The sequence below is a fragment of the Hylaeus volcanicus genome, chromosome 7 (genome assembly GCF_026283585.1).
Source record: "Hylaeus volcanicus isolate JK05 chromosome 7, UHH_iyHylVolc1.0_haploid, whole genome shotgun sequence".
NCBI lineage: Eukaryota > Metazoa > Arthropoda > Insecta > Hymenoptera > Colletidae > Hylaeus > Hylaeus volcanicus.
This window is the reverse complement of record NC_071982.1, coordinates 15,883,038-15,909,291: the sequence shown is the minus strand read 5'-3', so window position 1 is coordinate 15,909,291 and position 26,254 is coordinate 15,883,038. Positions and strand designations below refer to the sequence as shown.

Below are 26,254 nucleotides of genomic sequence, written 5' to 3'. Positions count from 1 at the left end.
TGATTTGAAACAACTTTTTCCTTAGGGAAATTGTTGTCCGAGGCTTCGTTGAGGAGATATTAACGGAAAACACTGACCAATCAGAGCGCGTGGATACCGTTGGAGCGACCGCGATAGCGATGGCTACGCGCTAGGTAGCCGCTCTCGTACCCGAACAAGTGACTCGACGTGCATCGAAGGATATTGACGCGACCGCTCAGCCCGTAGCCTTCGCTACCGCGGCCGCTCCAACGGTATCCGCGCACTCTGATTGGTCGAGTTTTTTTATTAATATCTACTTAACGAAGCCCCATCCGACATTTTTGCAAAGGAAAAAGTTGTTTCAAATCATCTCCTGAACCACCCCTTTCAAGGACCTCCAACATTTTTGGGACACCCTGTATACATAAATATAAAACACGTATTTTTCAAAAAGCAGTTTAATCTATCACCATTGACATTTTCAAAATAAATTTTTTGATGAGGCAATTATTTTATATTTCTAGAATAAATAACATTAAATAAATTTATGGAAAGGGAATTTTTGTGGAAGTGTGCTTTATGTACATAAAGCGTCATTTTTGTGCAGCTATTTTATGTTTGTTACAAAACCAAGATCCCTAGGAACCATGTATTCTCTGACTGTGTCATCTGTTAGTTTACTTCTAATTGCTTGATGTGCAGCTATCAAAGGTTGCAGAACATTAACCAATTCTTTTTTAAGTTCTCCTGTTAAAATTTCTCCGCTGGTATAACCCTGAAAATTTATAATTTATCATGTTTACAGATGTTATCCATGTTCATTTATAAATATCATTGTATAATTAAAAAAAAATTTCAACTTACTTTTCTAAGTTGTTCTAATTTTGTATCATCCTCTAGGAAGAATCGTAACCATTGATATGATATATCAATTTCACAATTCCCTCCTAGTTGCCTATGTTCTTCAATAGTTGTCTGTCCTCCTGAGAATGCATGTTTGTAAACTTTATTTCTTATTTGTTTAGCAGTGTCTGTCAAGAATATTGCAGTATTATCATTGCTAGCAGACATTTTTGTTTTAGAGCCTTGTAGGGCTGGGAAAAATATAGAATGCATCAAAGCTGGTTTTGGAAATCCAATCCTAGGTGCAATATCTCTTGTCATTCGAAAATAAGGGTCTTGATCAATCGCACATGGAATCAAACAATGAACTTTTGTATTTTTAAAAATAAAAGGAAAAGTTCCAGATATTGCTGGTGCTGCTTGAGTAGGTGGAAATGCAATTTTTCCAACAGGATCGCTGTCTCCAAATCCAAATATACCCTTCACTTGATTAAATGTAACACATTTCTGTATCCTAATCATATTTTGGTAAAATGCTGGATTATTTCCAATATGTTCTAAATTAGAGAAAATGAAAGTATTCTCTGGTTTAAAACCAAGGGCAATAATGTCCTTTGCATTATTATAGGCCAGTTTGATTGCATCTTCTATTTTTATGTTCTTCCATATCGCTTTTTCATCATCGGTTAATTGTATAACTAATGGAACATGAAATACATCTTGCAACCATTTGCAAAACAGGAATGGTATAAGATGTCCCAAATGCATAGAATCTGAACTGGGTCCTCTACCCGTGTAAAGGTAAAAAGGTTTTCCTTGTTCATATAGGTTTAAAATTGTGTGCATATCTCGATGAGAAAAGAATATCCCCCTTCTAAGGAAATGATGAGGTTTCTGGCCAGTGATTTTCTCGAATCTAGCCAATAGTTCTTCGTCAATTTTTGAACAGCCAAATTTTTCTACGATAACAAAAAGAAATTTGTTTAAATTTTACTTCTGCTTCTTTCAAGAAACATCATTACGAACGTATAACCTATATGAAATCAATGCGATAAAGTAATGGATATATCCATTAATATACTACAAATATTTTTGATCCTCAAAGCTGTTTAATAATATAATATTTTCGGGAAACTCACTGATTAACTTGTCATAATCAATTCCAGTCTCGTTTTGGGACGTAACGTCCCAGGGTGTTACAACATCCTCATCTGTCGTTCCATTTAATGTTAACGTATCAATTTCTACAGTTTCAGCTGTCATTTTTCGTTAGTTTAGATTCTCTTGTAACTTATAAACACGACTGGACGAATATCTATAGGAAAAAAGGCCTCATATGCTACGGTTCGGTCACATTATGTGAGACTATTCTGCAACTGAAAACTTCTATATATGCACGTTGATAAACGCCGCCTGACGCCGCCGGTCTCACATCAGTGGTCACAATTCTCTAATTACTTTTACTGTTCTGCTGCTCACTTGGATCAGTGGATCAGTGCTTTTAAAACTGGAGTTCTCGAGCTTTTAAAAGAAATAAAAGAAAGCATATTACGAAAGATGCATGTCATAATAGATATTTTAAGGGATTTTGGGGGGTTTTCTGAGGCAGTGTTTCTCAAATTTCTCTTGAAAAAAATTTTTTGGTAAACTCTAGAAGTTATAATGATTTCATATTTCTTTCAAATTTGCACAACTTGCAATACATGTATAGTGATAAATATATTTTAAATATATTTTTACTTGTAGTGCTCCATTTGATATATATTTACGTCTTATATACTCTACGTAGATGAACTTTTAGTTCTAAATTATATTAAAAAAAAGTAAAATTTAATTCTTCTACATACAGGAAGTCATAGCAAAAAAAGTTTCTTTTATCGAGGGAATCCCCTGTGATATGAAGTTTGAGAAACCCTGACGTAGATCACAGTCGTTGACCGGATATTACGTTACATCTGTAGGCACACTATTTCTGGTTTCATGCTTATTAAACGAAGCCAATCAGTTTCTTGGTACTCATATCGAACGTACCGAGTGCTTAAGCGCATATTCGAACGTACTGTTAGGCTGCCATACTCTTATGCAAGTGCAAATTGTCGGTGTGGAAGTCATGGTTAACACGTAGCCGGCGTTTGACGTGTCTTAGCCTCCTAGCCTAGGCATATAGTGATTTGGTAATTTGTTGCGGGCTGCTTGATTTGCAACGTGTCGAGTGGAAAGAAATGCTAATATGTTTATGGCAAATGTCTATTAAGAAGTAACGGATATATTTCCTATTACGTTTTCAAACTCGAAGAAAAGATGTTGCCAAATAGATCATCCACGACAAATACCAGAAAAGATATGTTCCCTGATAAGAAAGCGACTTCTAAGCAACTGAAAACTTCTACATTGACGAACGCAGCCGGTCTCAGTTCTCTAATTACTTTTACTGTTTTGCTACTCGCTTGGATCTCAGGATTCGCTTCTCGACTATTTGCAGTAATACGTTTCGAAAGTATCATACATGAATTCGATCCTTGGTACGTATTTTTACACGTCATTGATAAATCAATTTAATATTTACCTATAGAGATAACATAAAGATATAACTTCTATTAATGTAATAGTTTCATTTAAAACATAAATATAGAAACAACAATTAATTTGCAAAAATCTTAATCTACAACTTTTTTTATTGATGTAGGTTTAACTATAGAGCAACAGCGTATATGGTGCAACATGGATTTTATAATTTCTTAAATTGGTTTGATGAAAGAGCATGGTACCCATTGGGCCGTATCGTGGGTGGAACCGTTTATCCTGGTTTAATGATCACATCCGGATCCATACACTATATATTACATTCTTTAAATATCCCAGTGCACATAAGAGACATTTGTGTATTCTTAGCTCCAGTTTTTAGTGGCCTTACCGCCATTTCCACGTACTTATTAACAAAAGAAATATGGAGCGCTGGCGCTGGTTTATTTGCAGCATGCTTTATTGCGATTGTACCTGGTTACATTTCAAGATCCGTAGCTGGAAGTTATGATAATGAAGGCATTGCCATTTTCGCACTACAAATTACGTATTATCTGTGGGTTAAATCGGTTAAAACTGGCTCTATATTTTGGGCTTCTATGACTGCTCTATCCTACTTCTATATGGTATCTGCGTGGGGTGGTTATGTCTTTATCATTAATCTAATTCCATTCCATGTTTTCGTGTTGCTGGTCATGAATAGATTTAGCAATCGTCTTTTTACAAGTTACACCACATTCTATATTTTGGGACTTTTGTTAAGTATGCAAATACCATTTGTTGGTTTTCAACCAATAAGAACATCTGAACACATGGCAGCAGGAGGTGTCTTTGGTTTACTAATCTTTGTAGCAACTCTCAGGTATGTTAATTACATATATTCATTAAATTGTTGTATAAACTATCTCAATATAACATTTTGTTTTGTTTAATGCAGGTACTTAAGAACTGTACTTACTAAATCTGAGATGAAATACTTTGGAGGAGTAGTTGCAATTACTGCTGGTATTCTTTTGTTGATTTTAATCTGCTTGACCTATGCTGGTATTGTTGCCCCTTGGAGTGGAAGATTTTATTCACTATGGGATACAGGCTATGCAAAAATACACATTCCAATAATAGCATCTGTTTCTGAGCATCAACCTACAACATGGTTTAGCTTTTTCTTTGACTTGCACATTCTTGTTACAACATTCGCTGTTGGACTTTGGTACTTAATTAAACATATTAACGACGAACGCGTTTTTGGTAAGATCTAGCAATCAAAATTATCAGTTATTTAAAATTGTTCAAATATATTATTCATTACTATTTTTTTTACAGTTATATTGTATGCTATAAGTGCTGTTTACTTTGCTGGAGTAATGGTCAGGCTCATGCTTACTCTCACTCCAGTTGTTTGTATGCTTGCTGGTGTTGCATTCAGTGATCTTCTTGAACTATTCTTCAAAGAAGAAGATAGCGAAAGAAATGATCGGAGCGCTAATGGAAGCGAAGAAGAAAGTGAGGAAGAAAGAGAGAGAAGTCCAGGCAGAGCACTATATGATAAAGCGGGTAAACTACGTAGAATGAAACATGAGAGACCTACAGGGAATGGTGATGGTCTAGGTGTTAATCTACGAAATGGAGTTGTTATTGGAGCATTTATGTTGATGATGATGTTTACTTTGCATTGTACTTGGATTACAAGTAATGCATACTCTAGCCCTTCAATTGTTTTGGCATCGTATAGTAACGATGGTGGTAGAGCTATACTCGACGATTTTAGGGAAGCTTATTATTGGTTAGCACAAAACACACCCACTGATGCCAGAGTTATGAGTTGGTGGGATTATGGTTATCAAATTGCTGGAATGGCTAACAGGTATATTGGCGAATGAATAGCATCTAAAACGTTGTTTATCATGTATCTGTATAAAGTAAAACAATGTAACAAGTTCTCTTCTTTAAATTTAGAACTACACTTGTGGACAATAATACTTGGAATAATTCCCATATAGCTCTGGTTGGAAAAGCAATGAGTTCAAATGAAAGTGCTGCCTATGAAATCATGACATCTTTAGATGTAGACTATGTATTAGTTATTTTTGGAGGAATGATTGGGTATTCTGGAGACGATGTTAATAAGTTCCTTTGGATGGTACGAATCGCCGAAGGTGAACATCCGCAAGATATTCGGGAAAGTGATTATTTTACCGAAAAAGGAGAATTTCGTGTGGATGCTGAAGGTTCACCTACTCTCTTGAATTCGTTAATGTATAAATTAAGTTATTATCGATTTGGAGAAGTTAAAATTGATTATCGGTCACCTTTTGGTTACGATCGTACACGTAGCGTAGAAATAGGAAATAAAAATTTCCAATTAACATATGTGGAAGAAGCTTACACATCTGAACACTGGCTTGTTAGGATTTACAGGTAATATATTTGTATGAAATATATTTATAATATTTTTGTATATTATAACAATGGCTACTGTAGTGCATTATTCATTTCAATAATGAATTATCACTTACCTATATATTAATTCGTACATTATAAATTACATATCTTCTTTTTTTATCAACAATTTCACAGGGTGAAAAAACCAAACGAGTTTAATAGACCTAGTATTCCAATATCTAAGCGAGTTGTTACACGTAATGCCAATTCATATGTCAGTAAAAAGGTGAGTATTTCACTTCATATGGAAATACGAAAGATATATATTTTAATTTCTTGAATTATCTATCGTATCGTTTTCCATTTGATACAATATACATTGCATGATCTCGAAACGTAGTTGAAGTTGTGGGGGGTTGGATATTAATGTTTCAGACACCACGTCGTAAGAAAGGTTACATAAAAGGCCGGCCAACTGTTATTAAAGGACAGAAACCTCAACGAAGAACTACGTAACAAACATTTATTATCTAATTCATAACAGTTTTCAAATACAACTTTTGTAATAAAAAAGAAATTACCGTCCCTTGGGTCTACCACAAACTATACCTCAAACTAAGAATTTAATATCACGACAAATTCAATCGATTGAAATATAAAATGAAAAAAGAATTTCCAACATTTGAAAGAATTTAAACAATTGTTTCATAAATATAATATAAAAGCGGGGGATCATATTTTTAATTTCACTTACTGACCTACGTTTATTTCTTGTTGAATTTCCTAAGATTATTACAGGTTGTTCATGTATGATTGTCCTACATATCACACGAAGTATAAGTTCTATATGATTACAGTATATAATGCATTTGATCTCATAAAGAATCCATATAATGGGTTCGTGTTATTTATGAATTGAACTCATTCTATCTCCAAATTCTTCTGTACTTAACTGTTCTCTAATTCTTTCTTAATTTTTTTTGCCAGTTATTTTAAATGTCTTTTCACAAATGCATTTTAAATACAAGAAATTATACCTTAAATTCTCAAGTAAGAAACTTCATTAGTGAAGTCGCGATTAATGTCTAAACTTCCGTTATGTCTGTGTAATGCATATTAAACTTTAATAAGTAAAATTCGTTAGTCGAAGTGAATAAAAACATTTATTAAATATCAAGCAGGTGAGATCAGAGGGATTGAATATATGTTATTTGTATACAGTTTATTGTATAGTAATAAGAATCTTGTCACTTTAACATATTGTATTATCTAAAATTTCACTTTTATTTTTTGTATAGGAACTAAAAGTGTAAAGAATTCAATTTTATGCAATAGAAATATGTTTGTAAATGTATTATATCCTTTTTGTCTTATGATCTTTTAACTATTTGATTGATTGAATTCAGTTACATGCTTTAACTTTATTATAAAGTCTGCACTTCTTATTTATGATATGTATATAACACAACATGGTTACTGACATTAGTAGATGTATGTGTTTGTAAGGTTACAAAATTATATCTGAGCAATGTTATGTACACAGAGTAATTGAGTACATGGTCATTGTGTATATTAATTATAAAAAAAGCAAGAGAAGAAAATATAAATGAAACAAAGTTGTAATATATATATCAGTGTATATTATTTTACTTTTTGTATGAAATTTTAGAAAGTATGTAGTCATATTAAGGTGATCAATACTACATAATTAGAATCAATAAATTATTCTCTATACATACACTATAAATGAACAAATATTTTGAATGCAACAAATTTATTTATATAAATCATATAGTGAATTTACGTTTGTTAAGAAACTATGAATGTTTCATAATATTCGAATCAATGTATTGTTTAACAGGACAAGTTGCGCAGTGTGTAATAAACTATCTATAACATGTAATCAAGATTTATTTCAAAAAAGACAAAATATACAAATCAACAGGTGGTACTTGCCAATATTTTGACGCGGATAGGTTATAGTCTTTTAAATGTCAAAATCAGCTGATCAGTCGTAGCAATTTTTCAAGGTTACTAGTCTTATTAACTAGTTTAATTTTTATTGCGTTCAACTATTAAATAAATATTGTATAAATATTTATTACTAGTTCAAAAATTAAACGTTGTTTTATTTATATTATTATAAATAATAATACTAATAATAAGTATAGCAACATTGTTTGGTTATAGAACAATATACAGTACATACGAAAGGTACATTAAGTATAATTTTACATAATATTACGCTTTTAATATTTCATATGCAAAAATATTAATAGGCAGTTTATAATATATTATTGATTATTTTGATTTTCCGTAAACAATATATTTAGGGATTATTTTATAACGGATATGTATAATTTTAATTTATCTTCCATTTATTTGTATTGCTACATAAATTATTTTTTTAAATATTTTTGACAAATTTCTAAAATTATTGTACAACGTGCATTAGTCTTTTTATTTTTAAGTAAAAAATAATTGTACTCGATACTTTCGATAAAAAGAATAGAACTTTTTATATGATGAGTAACTTTCTGAAATTACATAAAAAGTATTGTTTACAAATAATTTTCCAAGTATTTCTTTAAACTTTATGTCAATTACAATTGTCATAAAGTAAATATATACATATACATACATGTATATATGTAACTTATGAAAATGATGTATACATACATATATGTGTATATAAAATTCCAATACTAACTGTATTATATTTACGTAAAATAATTAAATCCACTAAATAACGAGAACACATTTGATTTCGTGTATCTTACGAAATTTTAAAACGTTATTATATAAAAGATTCATAAAATTATGTAAAACGAATATAATTGTTCCAAATGCGATGCAACATCCAGATTTCGAATCTCTTGATAGAAGTTATACACGTGAAAGTCAAAGAAATGAGATTTAACGTTATATATCTTTCTAACTCCTCTTTATTCGCATTTGTGTAATTTACGACAGGGTAAACGAGAACAAAGTAAATGAGACCTACATATTACATATGTAAAAGAAGTAAAAGGTTATGTCGTAGTGAATAACGAAGGACAATCTAATCGTTCCTGATAATAATATTCAAAATCGTGCGAAAGTATGTTTTTGTGTAGTATCATACGAGATCAGTTGACGCTCAGAACGGACATAAACTGTTTGTATATCGAATTCAAAGTGATAATACAGTGAATTCAAAGATTTTTCGCATCAGAAACTGTTCGTGTGTGCAGCGTCCGCCATTTTGCTTCCCTTACATCTGACATGTCTTTCTAATGTTATTATCGATGAATGCTGGAATTTGTGCGTGAATCTTCAATCTTGTTGGAGTATATCTTCCAAGAAAAAGGTTGAATTGCCTCTGATTGGACAACAACCTCCATTACTATTGGGAGTAATTTACATTGTCCCAACCTCGGTTAAACTAAACGAAACATTGAGTACATAAAAGAATCTTCGTGAAGAGTATCCGTGAATAGTTTACCCACGTTAATGGGTGGCAAATATGCGGCAAAACTCATGCGATGAGCTTTCCTGACCGTATTGTTGAAACTTGATTACAGTATTTTGCACAGTGTTATATTGTCTATATAAGGAGTGAACATAACCAAACACAGTGTTGATTGCCAACATCGTGTACTGATGTCAACACTGGAGATAAAACGCTTATTAATATGGCTTTGACTTGTCAGAGATTACTAGAACTCCTAGAGCCAATATTCGATGTTTTGGTGTCTCATGTAATGCGATTACTCAAAGATGTGTAGGATACGTTCTATGTGAACTGCTATGCGAGGCAAGGATTGTTTTTATCCTGATCTAGCCATGGACTAAGTTCACGCTAACTGCTTGAACCAGAAGACTTTAGTAATTATCTCATACATATTATGTATAGAAACATAGAGTGATACATAGCTTTAATTGGTATAGATGTTGACTGCTAAAGTATTATTTGCACTTTTAGACCATAGAGTAAATATTGTTATCGTTTAAACTTTTGTAAGGCACAGCTAAAAAGATTTGATACTAGATGGTAAATAGCAAATTTTAATCTTTCTATTAAAGCAAAATCCATGACAAAATTAAGTTTTGTATATATGCACATATATGTAAATAAGAAATAGCCAAGCGCATGCTGTGTTAAATTTTTCAAACACGAATAGTGCACACGACTATTTTATAATTTATTATATTTTGTACAAAGATTCATTTTATTAGATATATCGCCTTAACGCATATAAATATTGATGTTTCCAAGGCAAATGCAAAAAAAAAAAACAAACTGTGATATAATACAATAAAAATAATTTTTTATTTTTTTATTCTCAGTATTATGAGTTGAAAAAATAGTACTGTCTGGACTTGGATCTTGGCACATGGCGTGAACTAAGTTTTATCTAGATAGGAAGAAAGTTGATTCAGAGGGTTTGAGAATGCAGGTAGAACAGGAGACGAGAGAAGCGGTTATCAATGAAGGTCCCCATATTCGAAAACTCAAACATGGACAATAAATTGAAGTTTTCGGATCGCTTGAAGGCTTTACTGAAAACTGAGGCTCGTCAAGATGTCGATCCATATATTTTCAGCGAACCGGAGCCATTTACTACATCAGGAGGGAGAAATGTTACAATAGTTTCACCTAAAAATCCTAAAGTAATGCAAAGTTGTAGAAATATTAAGTCTAAGGGAAAGTGTATGAAACAAAGGATAAGGATAACACCTATACCAGATGTGGAATACAAAGCAGTACAAGATCGTGCTATAGAACTAGATGTTGATGCTAGTGTCGGTGGCAGTGGTAGCGGTGATGGTGAAAATATAGATTTTAAACTAGCAAAAGCAATTCAACACAAACAACGGCGCATTCAGAATTTACAAAGATTAAAATGTAGAAGGCAAAGCCGGGACCATACCCTATTGTATTATCCTAAAGCTGGAGACGAAATATCGGATAGTGATTCTAGCGGCGATGAAATGACAGTCTATCAACGCTATTGGTTTTCAGGGGAAACCAGTACAGCGTTGAATCGTTCCGCGCGTCTTTCTCAATTGCGTTCCCAACTAAGACGACGACTGATTCAATTAGATAAAAGTGGAGCAGATTCTGAAGCTTTGTTGCGCGATAGAGCTAGGTGTTTATTGGAAGCTGCTTACAAAGATCCTGCAACTACTGCGAGAGCTTTGAGTGATTTTCCAAGTACAAGTAAACTGGTAGATGGTCCTCTTCTTGTTGGTGGACTCTGTGGAGCCGAAGGCTGCCAGCAAACATCTTTGCCCTGTACCCGTCATTGTTCTCGTCACATTATGTTGAACGGAGATCAACTTTTATTTGAACATTGCACTGCCAAGTTTAGTGATAATACACAATGTTGTATACCTGTATTCGATGTTGCACATGAATTACCTCTTTGTCCAGAGCATGCAAGAAAAAGGGATAACTACCATCGTAAGGCTCAAGAGTCCAAACCAAAGAAAGCTCGTAAAAAGCCATCATCTCCAACAATTCCTAGGCCTAAACCAAAATCCAGGCCAAAGAAACGAAAACGGCCTCCGACGACTAAACTCGAGACTAAAGGTCCCACCTTAGCACACGAAGAGAGCCAATATTTGAGTCAAATGAACTCTAGTGAAAATCAGATAAAAACATTGAACAATTTGAGTACAGTAGCGCACGGAAGTTCACATTCTTCTAATTTAAATTTAGGATTAGGACTTGGTCTTGGAGCAGGGCTTAAGGTGGATCTAGGAGATCACGAAGTGTTTCCTTCTCTGGATTCCGCGGAGCACGATTTTGGCAATGTCCTCAACAACTTACCAGCTGATGCTTTTAATGATTTGTTCATTGGTAATTAGATTTTTAAATATTTTTATTCCATACTTGCGTGACTCGCTCCAATATCAAAGGTGGACAAAATTTTTACTTAGATCAAAATTTCGAATAATGAATGAAGGATAAACAATTTTTTATTTATTATTTGCAGAATAATTGCTCGTACATTGAATTTGTTCATCATGTATTCTAATTAGATTTTGCTCATCTTTGTTCTGTATAAGCTACATGAGTGACTGTTCACTATTCAGAATACCAAAATAGTGCAATATCTATTACCTCTTTTATAGAAAGCAGAAACGGAGAGTATGAACCGTCGAGAGAAGAAGAGGAGGAATTAGAACGAGCATTAGAGGCAGTAGATAAGGATGTACGAAATTTGGAAAGAATGGGGCAAACGCACGGACTTTTAGAACCAGCATTACTGGCTCAACTTATGTCAGATATTGCTTCGTAGCCCCGTCTATTTTAATAATATAATACTTTGAAAACGAGTTCGCGTGTGTTCCTTATAATATAGAAAGAAATACTGTTTGTGTCTGTGCTGCTAAATGTAAGATTATGTTATTAACTTTCATTGCATAGATATAAAAGTCCAAGGTAATAGCAGGGATTGACATACAGAAAGTAAAAAAGAAATATTAAAGTTATTAATTTAGCGTAAACATCATTGGGTACAACATCGTAACATAGCTAGATTCATATGCAGTAGTTCATGTTTCTTGTAAATGCTGAAAATTCTTTTTAGCAAAATAATCGTAAACGGATCACGATATCATCTTATTTTGAAAGTTCAATTATCACTTTGTAGTTATAATAACATGATAGAGTCTTTTCAATTGTGAAATGCATGAATATTAAAAAAAAAAAAATGGAAAACATTTTTGCAAAGTAATGTAACGTATTTGACTTTTTCAGAGTACAGAGATTGATATTTTATTTATGACTGCTATTTAATTCAGATATTAATTGGGAACACACTTTGTTCAAACAGATTTGTTAATATTATTTGCATTGATAATAATCTTTATTTTGTTTTCAAGTACTCTGATATATCTGTAAGACATTCGTAAATAGATTCTAAAGATATAGCGAATTAACTTTGGTAAAATCTAATTTTTAATGAAATATTAAACATTAATGAATGTATATGTGTTTTATATCGATATTTGGTTTGCTGTTTCTTCTCTATCTACCGTAGAAATTGAACCAAATCGTTTGATATAAAAGAAGCATCAGTAATAATTCTATTAAAATGTGAAACTCCCGAAAGTTACGCAATAGTTACAATACGTTTTGAATAAGATTGAAAATCTCTCATTCATTGTCTGAGCCGAAGATTAAGTACAAGCACTACGTTGAATGTATGTTTTCATAAGAATGTAACTTAGTTCTTTGTTTAAACAAAAGTTAAAACTGTTTTAACAAGTTACCTTTCATTTGAAAAACTTTGTGCATAGAATACAATTGCATGGGCACATGACTGAACTTAAAAAAAAACTACATGTACACATAAATAGTCATTATTCATTTTCATCATCTAACTGCTGTAATAATATATGCAAATAATCGCGAATAATCTTACTGGCATACGCATAATTACCATTATCATCATGTTCTTCATTTTGTAATATAATCATGTAGGCAAATGTTCAGTGATAGATAGCTGTAACATACAATTAAAAATTCAAATTAATAAGAAGTGCCGAAATAGTTTCATTTTTGATATTTTTAGTAACTATAATACGTTTAAATTTCTTTTGCAGCCTATAAGAAAAGATGACACGCTGTGCGTTATTTTATTATAACAATATTAAGGAATAAGAATTAAAAGAAAAGATGTTAATGTGGCACAGATTCTGAGAGTAAAACTAGATTACCCTTGTCGATCATAAGGACGGTTGGATTACTTACTGCCATTTGATATTTAAAATATCGCAATATAGCCGTAGCGTTGATACTAGTGTTATCTGTGTAAATGTAATATTTCAAAGTGTACACAATATACTTCAGATTATCATACTTTTAATACATATCGTAATTGAGATCGAATAAACCATACGTCGAATCAAGTTGTAGATTATAAATAAGTAACATTAAAGTAAAACAACAAGAAATGCATTTTACATGTAACACCAAGATTGTACAGATTTTTGTGAGGTCTAGTTTTTATTATCAAAGTCTCTGTGCCAAATATAAGTAACGAGGTATGAATTTTTGTACCTTATACATGCGTGTCACTTATTCACACATAATAGGTCGCAAAGAGGTATACCTTGAATAATGAATGTTTTAGCTAAATGTAAACCATTGCAAATGAACAGTAAATTTGCTACTTGTAAATGAAGACAAAAAACAATATAATTTACAATTTAACCCATATTGGGATTCAATTAATGTCATATATATGTATATGTATGTATCATATATGTCATATATATATGTTACTACATATATTATACGCATATATATATGACATTAATTAATTGTTACTATATATCGTGGTAGTAATTAGGTACAATAATTATTTATAAAAGGACAATGCAGAATTTAATCGTGGAACAAATGCATTGCTTCAAATGTACCTATATGTGTATCTCCTTGTAAAATATCAGCATTAGTACTCATTATTAGGCATTACCAATTATAATAAGCATATTTTTTACATTGTCTTATTGTACTCAGTTTATCCACCCTGATCACGTGTCCCTTAAAACAGTTTCTCTGACCGTATGTGTCTATATTTATTGATAGTTTATGTAACAAGAAATTCAATTAGTATTTTATGCTATGTGCTCTTTTTAATATACATATATTTCAGTACATGTTATAGAAAATATTGAAAATAATTCTCTATAGTTTGCTTTCACGGTTTAAATTTACTTTCAATTCATCAATAGTAACAACATTTTATTCTTCCAATTCAGTATTTTTATATTGAATTAAAATTATAAATTAAAATACGAAATATATTAATCGAAATAAATATTTCGGAAGAATTGTGCCCGCTTCTTCAAAAAAAATACTGATTTTCATAGAAACGAATATGATTTACAAAGAATCTAATACAGACACATATATTCAATTAATTGGTTGTTATCAATCCATATTAATATTACACAAATAATAAAGCATATTTGAAACAGCAATCAATGATTAGTTTTTATACCGCTTCTTTTTTACTCCATTTTAAAAAGTATATCCAATAATTAAAATTTTAATTTAAATGTTAATTTTTGTAATGTATTTCGTAATGTACCTATCTGTACTGATTGTCGTATGTTTGTTTATAAACTTATGTAGTAATGTAGTATGTAATGTAGTATGACGTATGTCATTCTTGCCTTCACACGAACGACAATTTTTTAAATTGTATTATTTGTCGAACGTCTGACTACGAACTTATGTTGCTTTGATGATTGTATTTACACACTAATATGGATTGATAATACTCGATACGATTCGATAGTAAACTACACAACGAATGTTCATTAAATTGATTTTAAATAGTATTGTTCGTTCATTATTTGTATTATTTCTATCCGTATATATCATGAATGTCGGTTATGAATCGGTAAGTAATTCAAATTTCAAGATTACCATTTACTTTTTGGTAATACATATGTATAAATTTCAATTTTTGTTATAAAGATACATTTTAACTATGCTATAAGTTTTACATCATTTTTTCTCGTATTCATTTATCATTATATGAAGGGTAATAACTATTTTACACTGTTAATATATATTTATTCAACAAGTTCATATTGTTTTCAGAAAAATTTACTGTTTATTTTCCAAACTTTCGAATGACTTACAAATAATAGATTATTGACTTACATTGTTGATATCGAATATGAGTCTATATATTTATTTTTATTTTTTTGGCGCTTAATTTCTCTAATTAACCATTTTTTTCTTGCTTCTTTGCGTGCAGTTTGATAACCTTTTGGTGAGATATTACTTATTTCACTTGGAAAGTCTAGGGCTAATTCAAATTCAGATTCAAATGGCGGGAGACTTCGAGTTCTTACATTTTTATTCTGTGAAATATAGAAATATAATGTTACTGTTGAACAATAAATCTACAGGTATACCGAGAAAATATTTATTATAGAAACTCACTGAATCTGACGATATATCTTTTGTACTTCTCCTCTTTTCGTATACTCTTTTATCAGATAACTGAATTTGATCGAGTTTTTCTTCGTCATGGGGCGTTAACATTATATCGTAATCGTCTTTATTCTCTCCTAGAATTCCTATTCTAATTCCTAATTCATGTAACTTATGTTCTTCGATAAGAAGAGCATTCTCTAGATAAAGAATTCGTTTGTCGCTTGAATGATTCCCCATACCTGTTAATGATAATACAATAGTTGTCTTTTTGTTTAAAATAATATATATCTAAAGAAATAACTTACCTAAAGATAGCAGGCGATAATCGCAGTTCGAGTATATCAGTTCTTGTATTAAAGGAGAATTTCTTAATAATTTTCTTTTCTCTTGTATTTTATGGCCATGTAATACTTTAATATCATCTATTAACATATCTTGAATGATTTGACTTGCACTTCTTCTTTCTGCTATGTTATAAGCTTCAGTTCTAAATAATCTGTGTAACTCAATTTCTAATAGAACATTGTTTTATTTATCAAACTATAATCTTTTTTTGATTGTTTTAGAATATTTTATGTATTCTTTTCTCCATAGATCAACTTACCAATTAAATTAAAATATTTACGTCGTAAAGCTATCCAAACAACGCGGTGTGTCATACAAATTAATACTTCAAACATTCTTAAATCTTTTTCTCCTTGTGATTGAGTTACAGATGTCATTCCCTTTTTTCCACCAGTCATATGATGATATTGAATGGTATCTTGGCAACCTATGATTAAATCAGCATATTCTTTACCTAAAACACAACGTAGATTTTGCATATCATCAGCAAATCTAGATCTGTAGCCCTGAGCTAAAGGGTTTGGTGCTTTTTTCATAGTAGCTGCACGTTCTTCCATTAGTTCTTCCCATGTAGTCACATAATATTGAAAATAAATTATTACAGCTCTTAAGAAACGGTCCATGATTGGTAAATGAAAGAAATTTATAAATTGTGGACTAACAGGTGTTGCTAATAGAAACATTACAAGATTCTTTATGTCTTGTAAAATAATAACGTTTGGTTTGTCTGGAGATATCTTCCGTAAATATTGTCTTCTAAATGTTATCTGGAATAATATGTAATTAAATAATGAGGTGTTCACTTAGACTATAGTAATTGTTTCTTTTCTTTCTCAATTATTTACCTTTTCACGTTGGCTTAAAGTTTCATGAAAGTTTAAAATTAAGTATGCGTGTGGACAATAAACTTCTGAGCCATGAGTAGAATCAGATTTCTGCTTATAACTTTTAATTTGTATATCCTCTGTTTTTTGTATGCTATGTGTAAATATGGAAAGAAATAATCATTCAATTGAATATTCTGTTTATTTTATATTTGAACAAATTAAACGTATTACCTAAACAAAAATAATTCATCAGCAACATCATCCCATACAAAATATTTATCTTCCATACTTAAATATTGAAATAGTAGAATAGCATACTTATTATTTAGAATACTTAAGTTAATGAAAATTTCAGGTTAACCAATTAAGAAATAAAAGTCAAATCATAGCATGATCTGTTCAGTTATTGATTGTATGTACATATGTATGTTCACACACCCACACTGTGATTATTAATTATGTGGAGAGGTACCAAAGAACCATTCTATCATCTGATGTATATATATATATATATATTCTTTTAAATGTGTTTCTCATTTACATTTATTGATTTACCTCAATGATACAAATATATAAAAGCAATAGATGTTTGTGTGTACAATTAATTTATATATATGATTAGCTATTATTGGAAAGAAAAAAATGATTTAAACAGTAAATGTACTTAATTTTATTAGGATAATAAGATTCTTAAACTTATAATTCCGTTTAAATTAGATTTTATTTATATTAGACATTTTACATTCGTGCTTTAGTTTTCTTGGTAAGCAAACGATGCTTTGGTAAAGAATTCAAAATTGGTTGATCTTCTGGGAATATTGCTATATTAGGTAACTCCCAAATAGGCACTGGTTCTGCAGCATCTAATGAAATTTGCGGTTTAGGGTTCCAATGACGTATTTTACATCTGACTTTCACTTCTTCCCAATTATTGATTTTGACAGTGATGTAAAATTCTTTGTTTTCGATGGATAAATCAGGTCCAGATATAGTCTTTTCTGGAAGTGTTATTGCATACTCAGGAACAATTATGCGTTTATGACGAAAAGCTACTCTGACGTGCCACTTTTCTATGGTCCAAGGTGTATGCATAGACATTGGTATGCTTAAATAGAACTGAGATAATAAGTTTACTGCTCTTTGTGCAAACTGAGAACTGCCTGTATTAACATCTATCTTATTCAAGATATCTTTATACTTTTCAATATTTTCAGGAGTTGTATATACAGCAACCTTTGGTAACAAATATTTTGTATATGCTGCTTCATATTTCACTGCAACCTGCTGACCTCTAACACCAAGGCCTTCTACTGTTTTTAACAAGATTAGGTCAACGTCTGGGTATTTTCTGTCATCTGCACATTCTACGAAATCATAAATATAATTTCTATGCCTTAATACTGGTCTAAATCGATTTTTCTTGATCAGTGGTACTGGATATTGTCTTTTTAGGATGAATGTATTCTAAAAAAAGAAATTATCTACTAGTAACATTTTAAATGTAATAAATTGTTATTAGATAATATTTTTTAATTAATTGTACATTTACTGATAAAACCTTACCCGAGTTTGTTGTGTCACTAAATCAGTCTGATTGGAGAGAAGCGTTGTTGGCCGTGTTTTTAAATGATTTATACACAATCTTGTATATTTCAACATAGTTATTATCTTATTAAATATGCCGAACAGTAAAGTATTTTATTAATACATGAACAATATTCGAAACAATGTGAAACCATGCGAAGTTATTTTAGGTTAGAATGGTTGTATAGAGGGCACAGAGCAAGCTGAAAGCATTCCCTTTGACTTCCTATAATACCTAATAATACCCATTTTGTTTTAAAATACAATGGAATACAACTTAACAGTACCTATTGTAACTACGTTTTCTGCTTATAATATAAATATATGTATATAATTATCTATCGATAAATATATAAGTATTATGTGCCTGCTCTAAACTATATAATTAATCAATCTATCATACTGTAATGTTTCTTATATGTTAATTTGTTATACTTATTTGTCGTATTAGTAAATATATTATATAAAAATTTAATGGACTCATTTTATTATAGTGTTATATCTATTTTATTCTTCTATTAGTAAATCATTTTTGTATGCTCTTCTATATTTATAATATATAAAATAAATAGTTATGTATCTCATTAGTAATATTAATAAATATATTGATAATCTATGTACAAAGAAGTTTTCAAATAAACCTATTATTGAAATGCATAATTGTTTACGTTTTTTCAAACCTACAAGCGCATCAACGGGGTGACTTTCAGTATAGCCATCTAGCGGTGAGACAGGTGAACTAATTTTGCTGTACGCACAAACGTCTCGCGATCGCTATTATTCAAAGAATAGTAATTAAACTAATAGTTTAGTACTCCTAACACGGAGTAATACAGTGTATATTTGCAAAAAAACTTAAATAAATAAAAGTGTTTAAAGTCGGTAATTCGATACTAGTCGCGCCATCTAGTGGCAAAGCGACCAAGTTTGTCGTGAAATAGTTTCTCCTTCCTGCCACTAGATTGCGGCATTGGATATAAATTACCGAGAATTATATTTATTAAATAAACTATATTATAAATATGTTAAAAAAGGAATAAATTTGTGGTGTAGAATGTTCATAATCCAATTCACATAAGAATAATCATTATTTAATAAACTCCTAAAACCATGATATAATAGTTCTGTTATATTTTACACTGAACACTTTACACAAATTGCAGTCATTATATAATTTTCTAAGTTACATTATGCTGTTTGCGCATATCCCAAACTTCAATCAAAAGTAACGATCTATGATCACTCTTAGTCTACTTATCTATTTTAATTAATTCTAGTCTAACTTATTATTAAGTTTAAAGCTCTGGATTTGAGTATTATGCTAATGTAAGCGTAAAAACTTATGTACAGTAATATAATAAAACAGAGGATTGAATGAATAATCTTTTCATTATGGCCAAATTGATTACAGAGATAGAGTGTAACTTACAATTTACCATCACTTCACTTATTGCATTAGTACAAATTAAAGTAAAGTACAATAAACAATGATGAATTATTAGAGTTATTCTTCCTATGCAGCAAATACTCATCTGTAAATTATCCTACCAGATTTTAATGACAGAAAAACAGATATAAACAAATTTATCTTTTCTTTAAAGTATCGTATTTTTAATAGTGGTTTTGTGTCACAACATTTGAATTTATATATGAAATTTGATTAGTAACATGTTTAGAATTCAATAAATAAATAAATTATCAGAACTTATAATACCTGCATAAATATCAAAATACTGATACTGTATATAAATGCTGAGTAACTTTAAAGTAAATTTTAGGATTACTAAAACATTCAGCTCTGCTTTCGATTTGCTATCTGTATCTTTCTATTTATAAATTCTAACAGATTGAATTCGTTGTTATTACACATATTTACAATGTAGCATACAGTCCGAAACAACATACTATACGTGAGATGGAATCTATTTATCTAGAACTAATTTTAGACAAGCAATTCTTTGAGCCTACAAAAATATCTATTACATGCTATGTGAAATGTTTACAAAGAAAACTGAGTTTGATTGTCTAAATAATGATCCCTTTTGCAATGATACAACTAATTTTCCATAATTTCCCAATGAATGTATGTTTTAAAAATAATTTAAATTTTGATATTGTTGCACAAGACAGCAAACAGAAAAAACACTCCAGTATCTGCAAACTTTCAATTGCTCGCATTATATTATGCTTGTTGTAAGTGGATGTTATAACTATAGAATGATACAATAAATTAATTCTAACAATAATAGAACTGTTAATAGAAATATTTTAAGGGATTCAAGGCCTTTATGTGGTGTGCAACATGTGAGAGTTTAACTGAAATGTATAAGAATATACAACTTTACAATTAAAGGTTATTAAACAAGAAACAGTTTTGAATATAAATGAATTCACATTGGTTACATTCTCAAGCCATTTTTTTAAAAAATCTAATGGAAAAATAAACGCACATAGAAAATATGAAAGTGAATTAAATAGATGTGCAATGATGAAATGAAACATCAACATTTTTTATTCTTGATGATAATGAAAATATAACTTATATTAGAGTTATAATAAACATCTTATGAAAAATCTTATTTAGAGCGCATGTTATAAAACGTTATATATAATTAAAAAATGAGAAATTATCGTTTCAAAATAAAGATTGTTATGATTTCATGTAACAATTTATTATAAATTTCAACGTTAATGATATTTAATTTAATATTTAAAAATGTGTTTCATTCTCTATACATTATTTTATCACATACAATTAAAAAAGTTAATCAACAACAGTTGAAGGATAGTGTTAGAAAGTATATTTTTCTCAGGAATCACTCGTTTTTTAATTGCACTAGTATTATAAAACATTTACCGACGAGTTGGATTATAATTATACAGACCCGTAGTTAACTATTTCAGCAATAGATTACTCATCATTGATGACTAAAATAAATAATTAATTAATACATAATTTAGGAAAAAGGTCTAAAAAATCACTACAAAAAAGCCAAATATATCTTTGATTAATTGATGAAGCAGTAATGTTTCAATTGATGCAAATAATTTCTTACTTATCAAATATAACATTATAAAACTAGTGATCTATTCATTACAAATTATATGGTTAATATGAAATAAATGTGATGTGAATAAAGGTACAATTATGTTAATGAATTAAAAAATTATATTGTCATATGGTTAATTAAGTATTAGTTAATTTATATCAAAATAAATAATAACCTACTTATCGAAGTACTAGTCACTAATAACTGCTACTTAAACATTAATTAAATAATTAATAATTAAATTAGTTCTTTATACTGCATGCCAAAGTACCAAAAAGTATCACAGAAGTATGTACTGTGACGTCATCATAATGAATAAATAAATCTACAGTCCTATTTTTTTTAAACTATGCGTCAAAGTTTTATTTTCTGTAGACTAAGTACCACCATTCCGAATTTGTTAATCAGTTACAATATTGATAATGAAGAATTAAATCGAATGCTTGCTTAATTATTAATTATTTATTTATGTTTGTAATTAATTAAGCAATTAATTATCTATACATTGACATTAAATTCGTTGTGTAATTAATTACACAGACTAAGTAATAAGTCAACTGTTGGAAATTGGTAAACCAGTCAGTTACAAAAATTTATTGACTTAATTGTTTAACTAATCTAATATGGACATTCTTATTAAAGTAATCAATGATTTAATTCGTCTATTCTCTGCGGACATCAGCGAAGATTTACCATGAACTGAAAAATGTTAGATAAATGAACTCTCAATTTTTAGTAATTCATATTGTTTGTCAAAGTCTTTAGTCATATCACTTCTGTTCTGTCTTATCACAGGACGGCATGCACTTGAATCTAACATCGAAGTTAATTTGTTCTTGAGAGGTAAAAGAACTATTGTCGTCTTTTTCTATATCCTCTTCGTCTTCATCGTCTTCGTTGTCTTTTGTGTCATTTTCATCTTCATCTTCTTCGTCTTGTTCGAGTAACTGTTTTCGAGCCATCTGAACTACTTGCCACTCTCGATAATGGCGTTTTCTCTTTGCTTCAAATGCTTTTCGTTTTTCTAAAATTTTTATAAATAAATTCATATTGTTCGTGTCATTTTTAAGAATATTTTTGTATTAATTTTCTTCTTTCTGGTTGAATTTAAATTACTGATCATTTTTGTGTATATTTTAATAATAATTTTGACGCTATATGTATTCAAGCTTGAAACAGGTAAAAGTATTACATCCTTTTTTAAAGTATATTAAGTCCTATAACGCTTACGTTTTATAGATCTGGTAATTAACTACATGTGTATAAACATTGTAGGGCCAAGAAATCGAGTAAATATTATGAATTATTAAAAAATTCTTATTAATGAACTACATTCTTATATAATGAACTACTTACCTCTTTCCTCAGGAGTTTCTTTTTCTTCTTCGTCGTCACTTGACTCCTCAAATATTTTTGGTTTACTGCTTCCTGCCAATCTGAAGAAGTTAAAAAGTAAATCTTTAAATATCCAGTTCTTAATAATTAAATCATAAAAGGAAATTTAATATCCATTCATTCTAATGATTTATATTTATAGCTGCCAGCAACGTAAAACATTTATAATTAATAATTTTATGAAGACATAGAAAATATGTTGGTTATTGTATTAATGGTAACCTTGCCATTTCAATAATTTTAATTAATTTTTACTTATATTGAGTATGATTACAATAGTTACTCATAGATTTTTAATAGTTCACATGCGATTTCCAAAATAAAAATTTATTAAAATGTTTTGTATTTAATAAAGTTCAAATATTCTGTGGCCTGCAAATATGTTTATTATGGATATTCATAAGCATATTATATAGTGAAATTAAGAACATGCTTTTCATAGTATTCTATACTTATGTAAAACACTATTTAAAAAGAAATAGATACCTCAGAATTCAGGTAATAGGAAAAATATACGATTTCTCAAGATCTCAATAACCAATTATTAAATGATTGCTTGTTAAGACTTTATATGAATAGATAATAATATAAATAAATATGTCAACTGTTGATACATTTTTGAGTATAGGAAATTGTTTACTAATAGTTACATGAAAATATCAAATAGGATCTTACATTTCATCAAAGGGTCTCTAACTTTCTGGATGTGCACAAAGTGTATTATACATATCTCAAATTTCTACTATAGTGATTCAATCTCTAATTAAAGCTACTTAACCATGTTTTCTCCTTTGCTTACAGTACATGCCAAATCCAGTTAAGTGTTAAATTACACATATTCATAATATGTGTTTGAAAAAAGATGTAAGAGAGTTTTTTGGAAGATGTGTAACACCTTAAAATAAGAACAAAACCATCGTTCATACCAATCAGTTTTTACGATTTTTATACAACATATAGTTATGCGTTTTTGTACATTATTAATTATTAAAATTGCATGCACGCTTGGCATCAGATACATGTGCATTCAATTTTGACAACTGATAATATTTGAAAAATCATAACTATATATTATATAACTTTCGACTTCAGGATGTTACATACCTTCTGAAACACTCTGTAAGTTTCTTGGTGTTCATATTCAATTAAAACTGTTTGATCATTGTATTTGTACATAGTATGAATCATCTTAAAAATTGGTCCTTTTTATTCAATTATGGAAATTTAAATAATATTGTACTGAGGAATTCAAGTAGTTTCCATACAAGTAGCTCTTTTTGTGTAGAATTACTGAAAACAATAAAGGAATATAACTCTGAGAAGGAAATATAGCAATTACGGAATTTTACTATTTTTGAATGGAAATTCTATCAAGGATAGAAAAGAATGTTTTTAACTTGGTTCAATATAAAGTCACACGTATACTTTACAATGGAGAGGAGTGTTAACAGGGTAGATTGAAAATGAACAAGATAGGGTAACAAAACAAATTGATTGGAAATTGTTCTTGACATAAATCATTATACTCTATATTCATAAAGAAACAGTATATATCTACAATTACATCAGAGATGAAACTTATTGAAACTAATCCATGACATGAATCACAATAATAGTAGCGTACAAACATAACTTGAAGTGTAATCTTATTAGATCTTTTTTGCAAGTCACAAGATAAATACGATACTGGTAGGAAGCCCTATCAAAACATTAACTTACGTTGAACTACATTGGTGTCTATAACTTTAGCTTTTACACAATTATATTAGTATTGAAAATTAAAGGTTTACACGGATTGTATACTATTGATTCTTTTTCATTTTTTCATATAATAATATGCTTTGCAAGACAACAGAATTTACCACTAAAAGACATTTGGAAAATAATAAATTGGATATCCATCACTAATTAACTTACTTGGCAGCAACAGCAGTTGAATCTAATTGATCAAATTCAAATTCACTGTTCAGGCCTTCGTAGTTGTATGGGGTTTTTGGTTCATCGATCTTCATATGACCATAATCTTTTTCTGGTGGATGCAATGTCGCTATTATATTCATTTCGTCCCATTTTGTTTCTTTGCTGGGTCTGCAATAATAATTATAACAAAGTATTATAAATTTAGCTACAATAATGGTACTTCTACAGCAAATTATATTCTAATTAAAATTGTTCTTAAAATTATATAACTATCTAACATTTAAAATTTTAAATTGTTCTACTAAAATTCAAGAGATTATGCTTCTAGTACTATTTATTTACATCTAATTTAAGATATACTTTATTTATTGTAAATACTCTTGGAAATCAAATTTTTAAAATTACGATTGTTGATTATAATTTGAAATTGAAAATAACAAACGAGACATATAGATATTCATTTATAGTTACAAAATAGAATATAATCTAATAAAGAAAGAATATGAAGTATTAAAAACATGGTAATAAATTTTAATCAACCTAACCTTAAAAACAATTTTCAATTTTAAGTACACTAAGTATTCGATTATTAATTATGAAAAATAGCTGTCCCATTTTTGTAATTCTTAACAGCGATTAAAATAATACAACAATGTTAATGTAAAAACATTAATTTAAGATATTAAATAAGAAAATTGTTTACCTAGATATATCCGGATTATCGAAGCTGCTGGATGTTTTTAAAATCCCTTTAGGAGGCCGTTTCGCCAGATTTTCTGCCATTTTGAGAAGAATTGATTCACAGTTGATAATTATGAAACATGACCGATCTTTATAAAGTTAATTTTTTGTCGCAACGTTTTCACACAAATTAAGGGTAATCAGGCTGACAATTGTTTACAAGTGATAGCAATTTGCCACCTTAAAAGTTGTAAGTTTAAATCACAAAATCACGAGCTGTGATTGGTGTCATGTTGCACAACACGTTACACGGCGGAGAATGTTTCGAGCATATTACTTTGTAACTGTTTGCAACATTTACATGCGTTTAGAATGGTTACTGGAACATTAAAATCTATTCTTCGATTACCACCATAATGCAACGGAGAAGGAATTGTAATGTTCATGTGCAAAAGCATTCTTTATTATCTAATGACTCGGTAATCAAATCAAGAACTTTCTATAACATTAAGGATGAGTTTTACGTACTGTTATACATCATTCAATACAATTCAATTGAATTCAATAGTCGAGATGTGATTTGGAATACTGAAAGACTGAAAACTGAAACGCAAAAGGATAGCTGATTGCCAACATAAATTTTTCACCAACTTTTCTTCGCTAAATTACTAGTAAATATCATTATGTATTTATACTTCATCTAAGAAATTTTGTTCATATTCTTTGAAATGAATTACAATTTGTAATACGGAGGTTATATTTTAACCCCGCATTATATTCTTGGGTAAAAATAT

General features: G+C 29.8%; 6 protein-coding genes across 12 annotated transcripts; 2 read left to right on the top strand and 4 right to left on the bottom strand.

The window, feature by feature from the left end:
- Window positions 1–403: 403 nt before the first annotated feature.
- LOC128879661 (tryptophan--tRNA ligase, cytoplasmic) lies at window positions 404–2,308 on the bottom strand. Its single transcript, XM_054129018.1, has 3 exons — window positions 1,944–2,308; window positions 826–1,763; window positions 404–736 (listed from the first exon to the last, which is right to left on the bottom strand). Exons 1-3 carry the CDS (start codon window positions 2,065–2,067, stop codon window positions 569–571), a joined length of 1,230 nt encoding a protein of 409 aa, XP_053984993.1. The 5' UTR covers window positions 2,068–2,308; the 3' UTR covers window positions 404–568.
- A 506-nt stretch (window positions 2,309–2,814) lies between these two features.
- LOC128879653 (dolichyl-diphosphooligosaccharide--protein glycosyltransferase subunit STT3B) lies at window positions 2,815–7,063 on the top strand. 3 transcript variants are annotated; one of them, XM_054128999.1, is made up of 7 exons: window positions 2,815–3,326; window positions 3,491–4,189; window positions 4,265–4,575; window positions 4,651–5,191; window positions 5,284–5,745; window positions 5,905–5,995; window positions 6,116–7,063. In XM_054128999.1, exons 1-7 carry the CDS (start codon window positions 3,106–3,108, stop codon window positions 6,134–6,136), a joined length of 2,346 nt encoding a protein of 781 aa, XP_053984974.1. In that variant the 5' UTR covers window positions 2,815–3,105; the 3' UTR covers window positions 6,137–7,063. The 3 variants fall into 3 exon arrangements, with proteins under 3 accessions (XP_053984974.1, XP_053984973.1, XP_053984972.1); XM_054128998.1 differs by having other exon boundaries at window positions 6,110–6,249; XM_054128997.1 differs by having other exon boundaries at window positions 2,817–3,326; window positions 6,145–7,063.
- Window positions 7,064–8,168: 1,105 nt separating this feature from the next.
- On the top strand, window positions 8,169–14,209 carry LOC128879659 (INO80 complex subunit D). Of its 2 annotated transcripts, XM_054129013.1 has the most exons (3): window positions 8,169–9,505; window positions 10,149–11,554; window positions 11,830–14,209. In XM_054129013.1, exons 2-3 carry the CDS (start codon window positions 10,180–10,182, stop codon window positions 11,994–11,996), a joined length of 1,542 nt encoding a protein of 513 aa, XP_053984988.1. In that variant the 5' UTR covers window positions 8,169–9,505; window positions 10,149–10,179; the 3' UTR covers window positions 11,997–14,209. The 2 variants fall into 2 exon arrangements, with proteins under 2 accessions (XP_053984988.1, XP_053984987.1); XM_054129012.1 differs by having other exon boundaries at window positions 8,170–11,554.
- On the bottom strand, window positions 13,074–17,382 carry LOC128879660 (uncharacterized). 3 transcript variants are annotated; one of them, XM_054129014.1, is made up of 7 exons: window positions 17,062–17,382; window positions 16,849–16,981; window positions 16,263–16,770; window positions 15,964–16,170; window positions 15,665–15,897; window positions 15,380–15,582; window positions 13,074–13,205 (listed from the first exon to the last, which is right to left on the bottom strand). In XM_054129014.1, exons 1-7 carry the CDS (start codon window positions 17,115–17,117, stop codon window positions 13,160–13,162), a joined length of 1,386 nt encoding a protein of 461 aa, XP_053984989.1. In that variant the 5' UTR covers window positions 17,118–17,382; the 3' UTR covers window positions 13,074–13,159. The 3 variants fall into 3 exon arrangements, with proteins under 3 accessions (XP_053984989.1, XP_053984990.1, XP_053984992.1); XM_054129015.1 differs by having other exon boundaries at window positions 15,964–16,125; XM_054129017.1 differs by having other exon boundaries at window positions 15,964–16,080.
- Window positions 17,383–17,532: 150 nt separating this feature from the next.
- On the bottom strand, window positions 17,533–19,359 carry LOC128879663 (39S ribosomal protein L9, mitochondrial). Its single transcript, XM_054129020.1, has 2 exons — window positions 18,394–19,359; window positions 17,533–18,294 (listed from the first exon to the last, which is right to left on the bottom strand). The coding sequence occupies exons 1-2, from the start codon at window positions 18,487–18,489 to the stop codon at window positions 17,569–17,571; spliced, it is 822 nt and encodes a 273-aa protein (XP_053984995.1). The 5' UTR covers window positions 18,490–19,359; the 3' UTR covers window positions 17,533–17,568.
- Window positions 19,360–21,569: 2,210 nt separating this feature from the next.
- LOC128879664 (protein phosphatase inhibitor 2-like) lies at window positions 21,570–26,076 on the bottom strand. 2 transcript variants are annotated; one of them, XM_054129021.1, is made up of 5 exons: window positions 25,989–26,075; window positions 25,483–25,555; window positions 24,777–24,947; window positions 22,821–22,900; window positions 21,570–22,488 (listed from the first exon to the last, which is right to left on the bottom strand). In XM_054129021.1, exons 1-5 carry the CDS (start codon window positions 25,999–26,001, stop codon window positions 22,235–22,237), a joined length of 591 nt encoding a protein of 196 aa, XP_053984996.1. In that variant the 5' UTR covers window positions 26,002–26,075; the 3' UTR covers window positions 21,570–22,234. The 2 variants fall into 2 exon arrangements, with proteins under 2 accessions (XP_053984996.1, XP_053984997.1); XM_054129022.1 differs by having other exon boundaries at window positions 25,483–26,076.
- Window positions 26,077–26,254: the final 178 nt, after the last annotated feature.